This window comes from Pimephales promelas, chromosome 3 (assembly GCF_988280905.1).
Source record: "Pimephales promelas chromosome 3, fPimPro1.hap1.1, whole genome shotgun sequence".
NCBI classification, from domain to species: domain Eukaryota; kingdom Metazoa; phylum Chordata; class Actinopteri; order Cypriniformes; family Leuciscidae; genus Pimephales; species Pimephales promelas.
Window position 1 is genome coordinate 23008212 of NC_142771.1, and position 15812 is coordinate 23024023.

The following is a 15812-nucleotide window of genomic DNA, read 5'->3' on the forward strand; positions in this document are numbered from 1 at the left end:
AATTTAACGTGGCACAATGGCTTTCTTCATCACAGTATGCTTATTCCTGTTTATTGCAAGGGCTTCATCAATGCTGTTTGAGGACTGTTGGGAAATTCATTGAGACGATTACAACTCAATGACACATCCGTACCATTTGCTTTACAGGAGTCACGTGCTTTCTATTACTATTTATCTAGGCCTACTTGTGTGTTCTAACATATAACTGACTTGTTGGTCTGACAGCTTATAAACTGAATTGAAAGGTGGTGAACTTAATAGAGAGTAGGCCTATCATAATCTAGAACATAATGTTCTTCTCCCCTCCCATCTTGATCACCAATCATTTGCCATATCTTTTGGTTTCCTGTCAGTTGGCTTTGGTGTTGGTATTCCTCTCATGTTTAACCCGTCTGTCTAGAGTGGAATAAAAACTATGTTCAGCAGAGTGTCCAACTATTTTTTTATTGTTATTTTGGCCATATAGTAGAAGCGGATGGGGACTGGTGACAGCTGTGGTCACCATTCACTCTCACTGTAGAGAAAAAAAGTCATTTAAACATTCTGATGGGTAACTCTTGATGTAGAACTTGCAAAAAAATGATGAATGAGTCATATTATGGCATTAAAAGACATAAGGGTGAGGAAATGACAGAATTTTTATTTTTGAGTGAACAATCATTCTGCTCGCATCTCATTAGGGCCATCACTGACATACATATTAAATTTTTTTTTTATAGATACTTTCTTTCACATTCACTCAGAAATGCAATCTATAACACATGTAAATGCACAGAAATGATGCACGTTAAGTCGGCTAAAAATTAAACTTATAAGATGAAGAGGTTTTTAAATGTATTTTATTAGATCAATTGTGCACTGTCTAATCATTTCAAGTCAGAAGTATGTTTACAGCAGTAGATTGTTTTTATCGGAACTAAATGCAGGTGTAGTTAACAGATCCATCCACTACACAAGGACATCACTTGCACAAAAAATTATAAAATAGCAATAAAATAAAAAAGAGTGGACTAGTCTTGTAAATAAGAATAATTAAAATTTTGAAGGAAAAAAAATATATACATATAAAAATCATTTTGTAATATTTTTTTCCCCTGCCTCAGTACAGACTAGTAAACCTCAGTACAGACTATTTTTTGCATTCATTCTGAGGTTTCCTCAACATGAACAGCAGAGGGCAGCACTATCTCTTTAATAAAAGGGACTCAAGTCAAGCACTGCAGATTCAACAACCTGGATGTTGAACCCAACCAGCAGCCATTTCAAAAAGTTGGGCATTAGTGGGGAGGTAATGTTTCTGCCAGCATGCTTTGGTATTGTTCCCTAAGGCATCACAGGGTTTGGGGAGGATTGTGCATTTATTGAGGCATCATAACTGAAGTCCTACATCTCAGATGCAAACTATTAGTTAAAGTCTCATAGCTTTTAATTCCTCGTGCCAGTCAGCAGGCGTTTTACAACAATTAGAGTTTTGTGTGTAAAAAAAAAAGAAAAAAATAGACAATGAGTCCCTCTCGGCTTCCTCGGGGCTTGATCCTGGACAAACCACAGGTCCTCTCACCCATCTCAAAGACCGCATCTCGCCTGATCCAGGTTACGCTTCTGAAAGAAAGTCTTCCCAAACTCATAAGTGCTGATCATGACTGCACAGGCGGGAGCAACTTTGATCACTCTTGGAAGAAAACCTGAAAAAAGCAAAGCTGATTATTGAAATGTATACACCAGTCTCACTGTTTCAATAATAAAAAGTTAAAGCCATGGTGTAATTTCTAATCCAGTTCGGTCTTGCACCAAAACATTGTTTTGGTGCAAGCAAAATAAAATAAAAAATAAAACAAAACAAAGCACCTATTATGCTTAGTAACTTTGCTTTGAAAATGTAACAAAGCACAAAGTGACTCTAAAGAAAGTTATTCTCTATATCAATAAAATCGGATCCTGTTTTGGGAACGAACATTTTACAATATTCCTCATTTAAATTGTTTAAATAAGGCTGGCCTTGTTGAATTGCATTAGCAGTGGGTTGAAACTTGCCGTTATAGTATAGGCGGTGACATTTCCGAAACACACTCGAATCAGTTGACCAATCACAACACACCGGTCCAGCCAACCAATCAGATCACATTGTGCTTTTCAGAAGTGCGTAATAGACTGTAGAAATTAGAGCTTACCTGCAAACAAACCCCTGTATCCCATGTCAATCCAGATATTCCTCATCATGTTCCATGTGGAGGCTGGTTTCTTATTAGAGATTGCTGAGAAAGGTCAACATGTCATGAAATTTGATGCCTGATAAAATGTAACTAATTCTAGCTTAAGTAATCAGCACTTAAATTGTTTTTAAAGAGAGTAGTCATCTATGAGATCATGTCACTCAACCTTCAGGTTGAATTACAACACTCCTTTTAACATATTAACAGGTGAAACTACAGATGCTGCCATACCTCCGACAGCATCCATTTCCCCTAACTGGATTTGCCTGCGCGTTTTCACCACGTCAAACGGCAGGGTCAGAGCTGCAGCGATCTGTGTCAAAAAGAAGGTTTTCAGAAAAAAAGAATCAAAGCAGCACAACTGTTTTCAACATTGATGTGTTTCTTTAACAGCAAATCAGCATATTAGAATGATTTCTGAAGGATCATGTGACACTGAAGCCTGGAGTAATGATGCTGAAAATTCAGCTTTGCTATTAAAGGAATAAATGACATTTATTTTCTATTTTATTATAATAAATGCAGCCTTCGTGCACAGCAGATACACTTAATTATACTGTTATATTCACAATTATACAACTCTCATCACTGCAAAACCAATTTATTTATAAAGAACCTCAACTATGTAGTCATGTTTTAAGTATGTAGTAAGATAGTACACAAAATATCACTTGACCAATTAGTTAAGTGCAAAAATTTCAATGCAAAAGATCACTCATGTCCTACATTCATCTGGGACAGAAGTCGACCCAGCATTTGTTCTCACGTAAAAAGCCTTTATTGTAAATCAGTCAGGCCAGATAAGATATCACGCTCTGTTCACATTGTTTAATCTTTTTCCCTCACTGTAGCCTTATGTAATCATTCATAAACTCATCCATATTAATTTACAGCTATTGAGTTCCTTCTTTTAATGCGTCATTTAAAATAAAGTAAAAGTCATCAATTATATCTGGCTTTTGAGAGTGAGGTGATACTGGGATACTCACAGCTCCTGAGACGGCCCCGGCTGTAAAACTGATGGTGAAGGAGGTCTGTGGTGCACTGTTCTGCTCACACAGCTGTGACTTCACTAGCTCATAGTTAAACCAGTACAGGGCTGATGGTGGGGGAAAAACAGTCAAGCACTGCATCTGCGGAACATCCCACTGCCAGAGAATGTACAGGTCACTGACCTGAAAAGGGCACGTCCCGTAGGACAGTGGGACCCCAGCCTCTCCAGAGAGATAACCAGCCATCCTGAGCCACAGACGAGCGGATACACACTATCAGCTCGCTGTATGGGAGTCTGCGGGACTGCATCTTAGTCCGAACCAACTCCAGAGGACTGATGACAGACACTGCTCCCACTGAGCAGCACAGAGAGGAGACGTCAATAACGTGACAGCAGAGATCACAACACAGCAGTCACGATCAAACAGACCAATTCAAAAGTACAAAACTGGAGATGCACCAACATTTTGCAGCCGTCTAAAATACTAAATTTATTTTTTTTTAAATAAACGTGAATTTACAGTATTATAAATGTACAATTTGGATTTTCTAAAGATTACATTTAACAGTGTACATACTTCTGTTCAAAGGTTTGTGATCAGTATTTATAAAAAAAAAAACTTTTATTGAACAAGAATGGGATTAAATTGATCAAAAGTGACAGTAAAGACTTTCGAAAGATTCTATTTCAAATAAAAGCTGTTCTTCTGAACTTTCTAATCGTCAAAAAACAATATGACTAAGTTTCCACAAAAATATTAAGCTCCACAACTGTTTTATACATTAAAAAATATAAGAATTGTTTCTTGAAATCGTCATTTCAGAATGATTTCTGAAGGATCATGTGACACTGAAAATTCAGCTTTGTCATCACAGGAATAAATTACATTTGAAAATATTTTGAAATAGACGACATTTATGTCAAAAAGTAATATTTCAGAATATTTCTGTATTTTTGATTAAATAAATGCAGCCTTAATAAATGTGAGCATAAGAAACTCTCAAAAACATCTTATGAACCCAAACCTCTGAATGTCTTGTGCAGAGTAAGGGTGCATACAGAGCCAATAGCCCTATTAGTGCAACTACAACAACTGAACAAATCCATATCATGGCAAGAAACACTCAATTAAAGAGAAAAGACAGTCCATCATTACTTTAAGAAATGAAGGACAGTCAACCCGAAAAATCTCAAGAACTTCAAATGTATCCCAAGTGCAGTTGCCAACGCCATAAAATCCTATGATGAAACGGGGCTCTCATGAGGACCGTCCCAGGAAAGACCAAGAGCTAACTTTGCAGCAAAGGATAAGTTTCTTAGAATAACCAGCCTCAGAAACCGCCGATTTATAGCCCACATAAATGTTTCTAGGAGATCAAGTGGCAGACATATTTCAACATCCATTGTTCAGAGGAGACCATGTGAGTCAGTACAGTGCTGCATCAGATGACCTGGCCTCCACAAATCACCTGATCTAAATCCAATTGAGATGATTTGTGATGAGTTGGACCGAAGAGTGAAGGAAAAGCAGCCAACAAGTACTCAACACCTGTGGGAACTCCTTTAAGGTGGTTGGAAAACCATTGTGAGTGACTACATAATGAATCTGATAAGAATGCCATGAGTGTGCCAAGCTGTCATCAAAAATAAATGTGGGTACGCTGGAATATCTAAAAACATGTTCTGGCTGGTTTAACACTCTTCTTTACTACGCAATTCCAAACATGTTCTTTCACAGTTTGTACTAAAAGTACAATGTTAAAAAAATAAAGAAAAACCACTGAAGGAGAAGGTGTGTCTAAACTTTTGACTGTTACAGGCTGCACATATATTTCTTGATTTGAATTAGATGGCAGCAAATCTAAAAGTAAAAACGGGGGAATGATAATGCATATTTAACCCTCTGAGACCTAAGGGTATTTTTACAATAAATTTTCCGTCTGGTGTCATTTACTAAAAAAGCTTGTAAAATATCAACCCTTTGGTGGACAGACAATTGACACACCTCTTTTTTTTCAGGACAAATTGAACTTTCAGCATATTTGTGTTACATTGATGTCACCTGAATGTAAAATAAGTTATGGGACCATAAAGACAAATGAAAAAATAAATCGGAAATGGAATCACTCAATTATTTATTGAAATCACACACAAATAAATAAAAGCTAAGCAATTTTCCTCTGGAAAATAGTTTGTTCATGTCTTTGGAGTCCTGGAGCACAGGAATAAACATTATAACTTGTACAGAACAAAAACTATTGACATTTTTCCAAAAGAAGTCCAGGCGTTTGGGGCCTCATGAAATTCACTGGTGCCAAGCCTCAAAACAGTTCCTATCAGCAATCACACAGAGGGCCACATCACAGGTTTTGCATTTCTATTTTATTTATTCTTTTATTTATTATGTTCTTTTTATTCTTTTATAATACATTTATACTACTATAATACTTTTTACAGTAAATAAATAAATGGCACTTCAGCTGGGTCTATCCTGGTAATCTAGTTCCTCATCTGTCAAAAAGCTCTGTTCTCCTGAAAATCCTTCATCCTGCAATGCACCAAAATAGACCAGCGCTTTATTTACGTAAATTTTGCTGTGTTTCTCTGTGAATCGCGCGTCTCCGTGAGTCTCTCTATCTCTCTACACTATATCAGCGCTTGGTTCATGCGTAATGACGCACACCAATGTTTACGACGGATCAGCCTGTAATTGGTCAAAAACCATCACGTGAAAACATCACGTGATATCCAGAATGGCCACTAACGTCGAGCTAGCGGCAAAAATGACCGAATATTTATGAATTATGGACTTCAAGATTATCAAAGTTTGACATAAAGCGTTTGGATTTATTGCTGAAAACCTCTGAAAGGAAGCACAAGTTCCAGGCTGGATAGAAAACCTTCTGTAAAGGCTAGAAAGACCCGAAAGACACCCCCGTGGTGGCTAGCTCGTTAGCTTTCTGCTGGAAAAAACGGTAAGAAAATCGATAAATCTGTCATTGAGTTATGTAAACATTTATCGGAGGTGACGTGTGGCATCGTCGACGATGCCGTCGGGCTGTGAGGGTTAAAGCAACACCAAGTAACTTTTCCTCTGCGGTCGCCCTACAGGTTGGAAGCGGAATTGTTCATTACCGCTGTCATTAATTTAGCCTTACTGTCGCACACACGCTTGTTTATCCAGCACCGGATTTGAAATGAACGATGTCCACAGACAAGGTAGAGTATGTTGCATGATTTAATGACAAATTGATGTATTGCGAAACAAAGAAAAACAAAATAATGACTATTGTAAAGCTTGACGTACATCAAGTCAAATTTGTAGTTTTGTTATGTCTCATTAGAAACCTCGACCCAATCTGGCAATCTTACATAGCGTGGTTATAGCAGAAAAAGGACCGCAAAGAAGAGGCATAAGTGCCTTTCACCCTGTTACGACTTAATGAAACCACTGATTTCGGAAACATTATTTTAAGGTAAAAAAATCTTACGTAGTGTTTCTTTAAATATCCAATAGTGCCAGATATGTTAAATATGCCAATACATGATTTATTATGCAGGTTTTTAGCTTTGTTTGGGGATGCACATATATATATCATTTTTTTAGATCTTCATAATACACATTACAGTTCTGCAGTCTTGTAAAAGATGCTTGTATGAGACAGGAAGGACAAGTAAGTACTCACATCTCGCTAACCCTCCTGCTATAAGGGGAATATGGTCCCCTTGATAGCCCATGCTGTAACGCAGAAAGTCTCGCAGCTGATCATAGCAGGTGAAGTAGATGACCGTGGCAGGAACTGCCATCACCCTTCAAATACAAACACACCAATGAAAACACACCACTGAAAACAGCTTGTGCACGAATTACAAACGCATGTTATTTTCAAGGACTCAAGAGTTGTTTTTATTTGCTGGTTTGTCAGGCTTTTCGGTCAAGTCAACTTGATTATTTACAGTCAACTTTAATCATTAACATGTTATTTATAAACGTACAGTCAAATACGCTTACACAGAATTTCGGTTATTCAGTAAACAGCATGACCACTGTAGTCGGATTCACAACTAATGACTACGTTATCTGAGAGTTATCTGTCTGAATCATACAGAATCCTTCACTCAATGATCTTTGAATCTGTCAAAGCATTTGCAGAATTGACCCTTCGCTAAGCCCCGCCCTGCGTAGTTACTGTTGCTACGCCTGTCAAGCTTTCGCGGCTGGCCCATCTAACTAGTGTGGATGCACCCGGTGTCAGACATTCCCAATGAGATAATTGGTAATTTTCGGCGAACAAGTGAAACATCTGAGAGAGCAAGACAAAAGGGACTACAGTATGCATTCGAGGGATATATTCACGACATTATATGCAACCGATTAGAGAATAATCTCTTAAAAATTGAAGTTAAAGCCTAACGTTATAGTCCCAGCGCAAGCAGCAGCGCCTCATACGCTGACCGTTCAAATGCGAAACACAAATTGAGGAACAGCTATGTTCATACACAGCAGGGTATGTGAAAATAATCGTAATAATTATAAATCAAACAGCTTATCAATAAATCTTGTGAAATAACACTAATACCGGGAGAGGCGCGATCGGATTGGGTTAAGTTAGGGGACGTCGATTAACAAAATACTGAAATATATTTTAAAGTAGCCTATGTCAGTGAGTCTTTGTCTTGTCTCTTTAATCGTCTTATTTTACATTGTATCATTAGGACCAAAGAACCGTCAATATTTCCAAGCAATAGAATAGGTGTTTTTGTTAAGCATGTCGACATTTACCAGAATGGGTCTCGCACATAGATGCTAGATCACGCCAATCATTTCTCCCCATGGCTTTTAGATTTTCTGGAAGGAAAACAACTCCTCTCCCCCGTCCAAACTTTTAGTATACCGGTATCAGATTTGCACAATCCATACGCACAATGCTTCAGCATGTTCCCTCGTTCGAAAGCTTGACAGACCTCCCGCGCATAGTTACGGTTGCTAAGACATGATTGGCCAGTGGCGGTTTTCGGGCGTGGCTTAGCGAAGGGTCAATTAAAATCTCAATTTTTCTTCTTAAATCTTAATTTAACTTAATTACTACGGTTTCTTTATTGACAACAGTGCTACATTGCTGTAGACTTTCCATCCAAGTCTGACTAAGGGAACTTTTCATTGCAATTTTATACTTATTTTAGTAGGAGGGATTTACATCGAGGAAAACTAAGAGTCTCTGAAACAAAGCATGTAAACGAGCTGAGACACGAGATCCAGGTGGGCAGGGCTTCCCGCACTGAGATAAGAACCTCAAGACAAATGGTCTCTGTATACAGGTTTTCAAACCTGCTCAACAGGGCTCTTCAAACGTTGAGACACGAGAACAGGACAAGCAGGCCACCTCGTACCGAGACCTTTTACTGAGATTTCCTGATCTCATCATTTATGAAATTTCTCAAATACTATTGTATTGGAATCTAAATTAACACTAAACTACAAGTCATTACTTTTAGCAACAGCCAAAAGTCTTTGTCTGAGCTGCAGTTACAGCACAAATAGAGGCAACTGATGAAGTAAAATTAAAGTACGCAAGTCAAGCAGTTTATATGTGACATGATGCTGGACTTACAGTGTGGGGGGAAGTCCGCTCCACAAAGACCTGATCCCCTCATTACGTGTGATCTTAACAAATGCATCCTGAAAAACAAAAAGTAAATGAATCATGAATGTGTCATTACAAAAACAATCACAATTTGTAAAAGTGCAAATAAATTGTTACCACAGTCCCGCTGAAATGGGTGGGGGTTTTGTACCAGCTGGAGCAGCTTGACATATTCTGACACACATAGACATGGTCCATCAACCCGTTACAATAGAGGAAACATTTCCCTAAAAAGACAAAAAAATATAGTAGCGTAAACCTAATTTGTAATACTTCTGCAAATACATTGCCAATGGCCACAAGCACCCAAGTACTCAGGAGTATACTCTCTTTGTAAATCTAAAGCATTTCTCTATTTTATTACTTATGAATGGGAGAAAGGGCAACACGAAATATGGCAGAATAAGTCCCGCCTTCTAAAATAAAAAACCCACTCGCTCATTGATAAAGTCATCGTGTCAACTTTGGTTGCTTTAGAAACCGCTAATGTTCAGAGACTCGCTCTTAAGACTGCGCATTTAGCCTGAAAACATGCAATTTTTAAATGCTATTTGAGCATGAGAAACAACATTTATGGGACAGTTCATGTCAGATTTTGTTTGCTGATTTGAAATATGTCATTTAATTGAGTTTTGAGAGCAGTTAAGTAGTTCTTGAGTAATTGAGTAGTTCTTGAGAGTTCAGGAATCCCCCATTCAAATAGAAAGGACTTGGTCTTGGATGCCCCAAATAGATGTCTACAGGTGTTGCAAATATGGCCGCCAAGAGAATAGAACTTTCCTTGAAAGGGACATTTTTGTGAACTTATTTTCAACATTCAACATTTTTAATCGTGTAATTGGCTATTTTAGAACTTTGAGTAGAAACTGAGTAGGATTGCTTAAGGTTGGGACAGCAACTGTACATGTATGAGTTTAAGTCAACATTCAATGGAAATTCGCCCAATCTATTTTGTAAATGAATGTTATTGATCTGATTGTGAATGACTCATTCAGGCATGCCATTATTTTCAATCCACATGTTATAATCTTCAGGTGAAACCACAGGCTTCTCTCTGGTGACGTATTTTGGTCAGCTTAATCCCCTTACAATAGACTGCAAGCTTGCATTCACATCAGCCTCCATCCAATCAACAACCAATGCCTAGAACCAAGTCACCACCATACTTTTCTGATAATCTGTTTCACTCAGATGTAGATCAAACATGGGTTGGTACTGCCACAATACAATTGTACAATTGTCACAATTGACAATGACTCCAGGATTGTTGTATTTGCAGACATATAACAATGTGTAGCAATGTGATACAAGTTTTCCAAGCAAGGCTTTTCTGATAATTTCCTGCATTCGGTTCAAAGGATTGGTGATTAGGACTGAGGTCTTAGATAAGAGGCTCTATAAATATTAGTTGCCATGGCATTGACCACGCTGTGGTAGTCTAACCAGGCACAAAAAAGCCTACTATTTTTAGACATTACACAAGACAGGTTCAAGGTAGATCTGCCTGGCATGGCTTATAGTTTGTCCTCATGAGTTCAGTAAATGGTCCACTGCTGTAAACACACTGAATAAACATTTATATTCAAGCAGAGTAGACCTCCGAAATATTTTCTGAATGCATTTTTCAACTTGTTGGGGTGTTTTGTGCACACGTGTCATGTCTGTTTGCAATGTGACCTTGCATTTACCCCTTTAGAAATGCATTATACAAGCCAAAATGTTATTAGCACTATGTGATTTAGATGTTTTGCAGAATGTGTTTGTAATTCAAGTGGTAGTTAGTGAAGCAAGCAGATGATCTTTGGGAGAGGGCCAATGTGCACAGATGCGAGTTCATTTGCTTCACATACTCACATTTTGAAGGGCGGATGACCCCAGCCCAGGGCCTTGAATCCGCTGCTAGTGCTACGAGAAAGAGAGAAAGAGAAAGATAGCTCATAGTGCATATAGCAAATGCAAAACAGCATGAGGTCTGTGTTATCAAGGGCTTACAGCAGGTTTTTAGATATAAACTTAACGTTCAAAAGTTTGGGGTCAGTTTGGCTTCAACAAGAATGCATTCAATTTGTCAAAAGTGATAGTTGAGTCATTTATAATGTTACAAAAGATTTCCATTTGAAATGTAAAATTTTTAAAAACATCTCTTGTCTTCTTTGATGCCAACTATAAAGACCCCAATCTTTTGAATGTTAATGTAGCTTCATTTTCACTGTTAATTAAGCTTGAGTAGTTCTAATTATTTTATTCCAGCTTATTATACAGAGAGTAAGCCATTTGTAGCCTTCACAACATTAGCTCTGTTAGTAACCTGACACACCCAACATGGCACCGACTTAACCTATGGTGAGAGTTTGGGGCAGGACTACGTTTAGCACACATTGGCAGACATGGTGTGTTTGAAAAACCTGTTTGGAATCAGAGATTTTGCAATGCTAGTGGCAGAGAAAATATTCACTTGGCTTCAAGAGAAGAAAAAAACATTCAGAGTACATCAGCAGGAGATAATTCCTCAGATGAGACCATCTTTTGGCTCTATTCTAACTTGAAGACTTATTTAAGCATTCGAAGGGAAATTTGAAGCACTGGTTGTAGAAACACTGGAACCAATATATTGAACTGGTGTGACTTGTATAAAGTCGAGAAAATGTATTTAAGTTTACTGTTCCATTATCTGACATTCTGTCTGTGATCAAGAATTGAAGAGCTGCTTAAGAACTTCACCTTGATAGAGGGGAGTTTGCTGGGTTTGAAGTCTGATCTTCACTACATCCAATGGTGTGACTGGGGGAGGGAGAAAAACAAAGAAAAAAAATTAAGGTTTAGCCTTGTATAAAAGTTTAAAAGATTTTGATTCTACATATAAAGCACAACACTAGCACAGGCACAAATCTTGAAATGTCTAATATTAATTTTGGAAAATATATTTACAATCGGTTCCCTGTTGAATATATTTTAAAATGCAATTTATTCCTGTGATGCAAAGCCGAATTTCCACCATCGTTACTCCAGTCACATGATCCTTCAGAAATCATTCTAATATGCTGATTTGCTGCTTAAGAAACATTTTTCTTATTACCAATGTTGAAAATAGTTGTGCTGCTTAATATTTTGGTGGAAACTGATACATTTTCTTAGGGATCCTTGATGAATAGAAATTTCAAAAGTCAAGCATTTATTTGAATTACATAAAGGTCACTTTAAATCAATTTAAAGTGTCCTTGCTGAAAAAAAAGTATAAATAATTTCTTGAATTTAATGCATTGCTCAATGCAATTGATTAATACTAAAGCATTTGTATTTGATAAAATGTTTTATTGAACACTGGACAAATGAAGGAAATGACAGTAAAAACGGAATTTTCTCTAAATGGAGAAATGATTGTACCGATTCTTTTCCTCACCAAAAAGAGATGTTAGCACAGCCCCAGTGCCAGACGCCAGCATCTGCTGCACGGGCGTAATAGCAGCCAAAGGCATGACTGCAGGTCCTTCCCCCATCCTGACGGCCCACCTGAAAGACCTGAAGAGAGTATATAAATACATACATTCATTCAAGATGCTTAAGTTACATTTATTTTAATGGTCCTGTTTTTTTTTGCTCCTGTCATCAGGGAAACCTATTGACCTTCTCAGTCCTCTGCAAGACAATGTAATATTATCTGCTCTTAAATAATGACATTTATGCAAAAATAAAAGTGGATATGAAGAGAAAGTAACTTGTAGCAGCAGGCTTTATTATAATGGCCCTGCACAGCATATTGACATCTTATCTACTGCGAACACAGACGGGATGGGTCACCCTCCCTACTACTCCTGGGGCAGTCAGTAAACTACCTTATAAAAAACAAATCGAGCATGAGACTTTGACCGACATCGAGCGTGCTGCCTGGATGCATGCAGCTTGCATCATGTTTAGTGTCTGAACATGGGGTAGTTAGGAGAGTCAAGGCATAGTTCACCCAAAAATGAAAATTGTGTTGTTGTTTTTAAAGAAGATTGTAAACTAAACAGTTTGGGTTCTGTTTTGTTTTTGTCCATACAATGGAAGTCAATGGGAACCAAAACTGTTCTATTACGAACATTTTTCAAAATATATTTTTTATGTTCCACAGAAGAAAGTCATATGGGTTTGGAATGACATGTAAATGTCATCAGTAAATGATGACATAATCTATCCTTTTACAACAACTAAACAAGGTGCATGATTGGATATAGTGGAATACAAGAGGAGGATTGGAGATTTTTAACTACATTAACTGGTACCATCTCCTACAAATAGTGCAAAAGCATGAACAAATGACAGCTTTAGGCTAGTAACACAGAAAGGAAAATCCATAAACTAAAAGATCAACAGAGAGCAGATAATCAGCTGTGAGCACAAAGTTGATCATATTGGCCTGACACATTTATGAGGTACAGGAAGCTAGTGACTGACTAACAGGAGAAACTGTCAAGGAGACTGTCTTAAAGGGAGACTGTGAAACGTATTGTTCACCGATGAGTCTACCTGCACGGTCTTTCCCACATCCATGGGGGTTACAGTGTGGAGAATAGGCTTAACACCAAGAATGTTACTGCCCAGAGTGAAGCACAGGGTGAATCAGTGATGTTTGGGCTGCAATATCATTGCATTCCCTACTGTGCTTGATGGGCACATCACTGCCAAGGACTACCAAACCATGTGCACCTAATGGTACAAACACTGTACCAAAAAGGGGGTGCCATGTATCAGCATGATAATGCACCAAAACAAGACTTGTGGCAGAGTGGTTTGATGAACATTCATTGAACATCTCCCATTGGCTCCAAGTCACCAGATCTAAATATTTCTGAGCCACTTTGTGGTATTTTAGAGGAGCGACACAGAAAACGTTTTCCTCCACCTGCATCATGGTGAATTGCACTGTTCTGGAAGAGGAATGGTTCAAAGTCCTTCTAGCCTCTTGTGCTGGACTTGTATCTCTCATTCCCAGAACGAATTGATGCTGTATAGTGGCCACAAAAGGAGGCCCTATACCATACTGATAATTTATTGTGGTTTCTAACTTTGCAAATAGTAACATATGTACTTAAAAAACAATTATTCAGGCAATGCCTTTTCAGTCACTGTTGTAAAAGTCACTTTATAGCCATATGTTCAGAATGTTTTACTAAATAACATTTCAGGCATAAAAGAGTAGGCCTAATATGGACTTTATGCATAACAAAATGATACGGCTGGTATCCTTGAACCTAAAAAAATACCACTAAAATTCAGAAATTCACAAACAAAGAACAAAACGTGCTGTCAACTAAAAAACAAAACACTAGTAGGCGATGAAGGAAGTTGATCCAAGTCTTGGGTAAGCTAAAATATTGCCTGTCTAGAACAAAGCACAATATATTTGTTCTAGTTGCCACAATTGGTTAAAACAAAACCATTACAGAACGAACATCCTCGATTACCAATACCAGTGATCTAACAACGGATCTCTTCCATTATCAGCACAGTTTCATGAGCTGTACGCTGATCGCATTAGACTCAATCAATGGCGCAAGATTGTGGCACATTGTGTACAGAGACATTAAATGAGTCCTTCTGAAGCTAATGCAGCAGAAAGGGTAGCAGGTTATTTAGGAATAAATAGGACGGCTCATGTAGACAACTCACCTTTTGTCTAAACCGGAAGGTTTTTGTGCATCTGTTCGGTTCGTGACATTCTGAAGCGATTCTCTCCTCCGTCGTGCAGTCGGAGAGTGAGACTCAAATGCGCACAACAGCAGCAAGCAGAGAGGGTGGTCATGAGAAACACACTGCGCCCCCAGGCGGCACAGCTCATGCCAAATACACGTTTGGAGTTGTTTTTTTGATAATGCAGCCCAGCTAAGTATTGTCACGTTTTCTTAAAGGGATACTTCACCTCTGGAAAGATGAATGTTTACACAAAATGGGTTATTTATGTAGAAGAAATGTGAAATTTTTTTTGAATTTGGAGCTTTCTAGACTGAAAAATGGCAGAAAATGTATTTTTGGCTTATGTGGATGAAAGGCGGCTGTTTGCTTCGCTGCCCTAGGAGGCCACGCCTACCGATAACACAGTGCAGTAGTTAAACAAGTCTAGGCTACTAGTGAGTCTCCCTTATGAGTCTGCCCGAAAATGTGTTTCGAGATCGCCCAAAATGTCCGGGATCCGGCTTTTGCATTCTACAGTGGCGAGCAGGACGACTAAGGGCCGTGGGAGAACGGCGCGAGGCCGGTGGCGTGATTACCGTTGAGCGACTCCTGTGAGACACACCGGTCTCGTATCTCTCACAGAGGAGCAGGAATTTTCTTAGCAATGTTAAAACGCACATTAACTGATCTCTTGTTTAACGTTCATGTAAACACTACATTCAAATTCACCAATCGGAATGAATTCAGTTAGGTGTGCAGTGCATGTAAACAATGAATTTCGACTGCAGAAAGCAAAAGCTGAATCCCGGACATCGATGGTAAAGAGGATGATAAACCCCTACTACTCAGCTTTCTCCACAGAACAAGAGCCTGCTAGCTTAGCTTTCAAAAAAAGATGGCTGACAATATGTGTACATTCTGTGAGTGAGAGCCCACCCATATGGGGGGGGTTGAAAATATGCAGGACAGCCCCTACTACTGGCTGTAGTCTTTAACCTCTGACCAAAAAATCCTCAGATGATGCAAAATGACGATTTTTACATCATCTGAGGATTTCTTTTCCAGACAAAAAAATAAATAAATCTCTCATCTCAGGGGGATATGAGGGTGGAAGGCATGGTATTTCGAAAATACTACAGGTTTTCTACTAATACAAAACTTAATGCTAAATCCTGAAGTGTCCCTTTAAGTCGCTCTCTAGAAAATGAGAAATGGGATAAAAGTAAATGTAATGCTCCCAATTACACTGCAGGATGAAATTACGAGAAAGCATAACATGGAGGCATGATTTATGATTTCTAAAAAATA

At 38.3% G+C, this 15812-nt stretch overlaps 1 protein-coding gene across 2 annotated transcripts; it reads right to left on the bottom strand.

Moving 5' to 3' along the window:
* Positions 1–620: 620 nt before the first annotated feature.
* Positions 621–14672, bottom strand: slc25a39 (solute carrier family 25 member 39). 2 transcript variants are annotated; one of them, XM_039686926.2, is made up of 12 exons: positions 14502–14672; positions 12253–12371; positions 11574–11633; positions 10707–10757; positions 8970–9079; positions 8820–8887; positions 6894–7018; positions 3389–3562; positions 3203–3312; positions 2445–2526; positions 2172–2255; positions 621–1685 (listed from the first exon to the last, which is right to left on the bottom strand). In XM_039686926.2, the coding sequence occupies exons 2-12, from the start codon at positions 12347–12349 to the stop codon at positions 1567–1569; spliced, it is 1080 nt and encodes a 359-aa protein (XP_039542860.2). In that variant the 5' UTR covers positions 12350–12371; positions 14502–14672; the 3' UTR covers positions 621–1566. The 2 variants fall into 2 exon arrangements, with proteins under 2 accessions (XP_039542860.2, XP_039542861.2); XM_039686927.2 differs by lacking the exon at positions 10707–10757 and having other exon boundaries at positions 14502–14656.
* Between the last annotated feature and the right edge of the window lie 1140 nt (positions 14673–15812).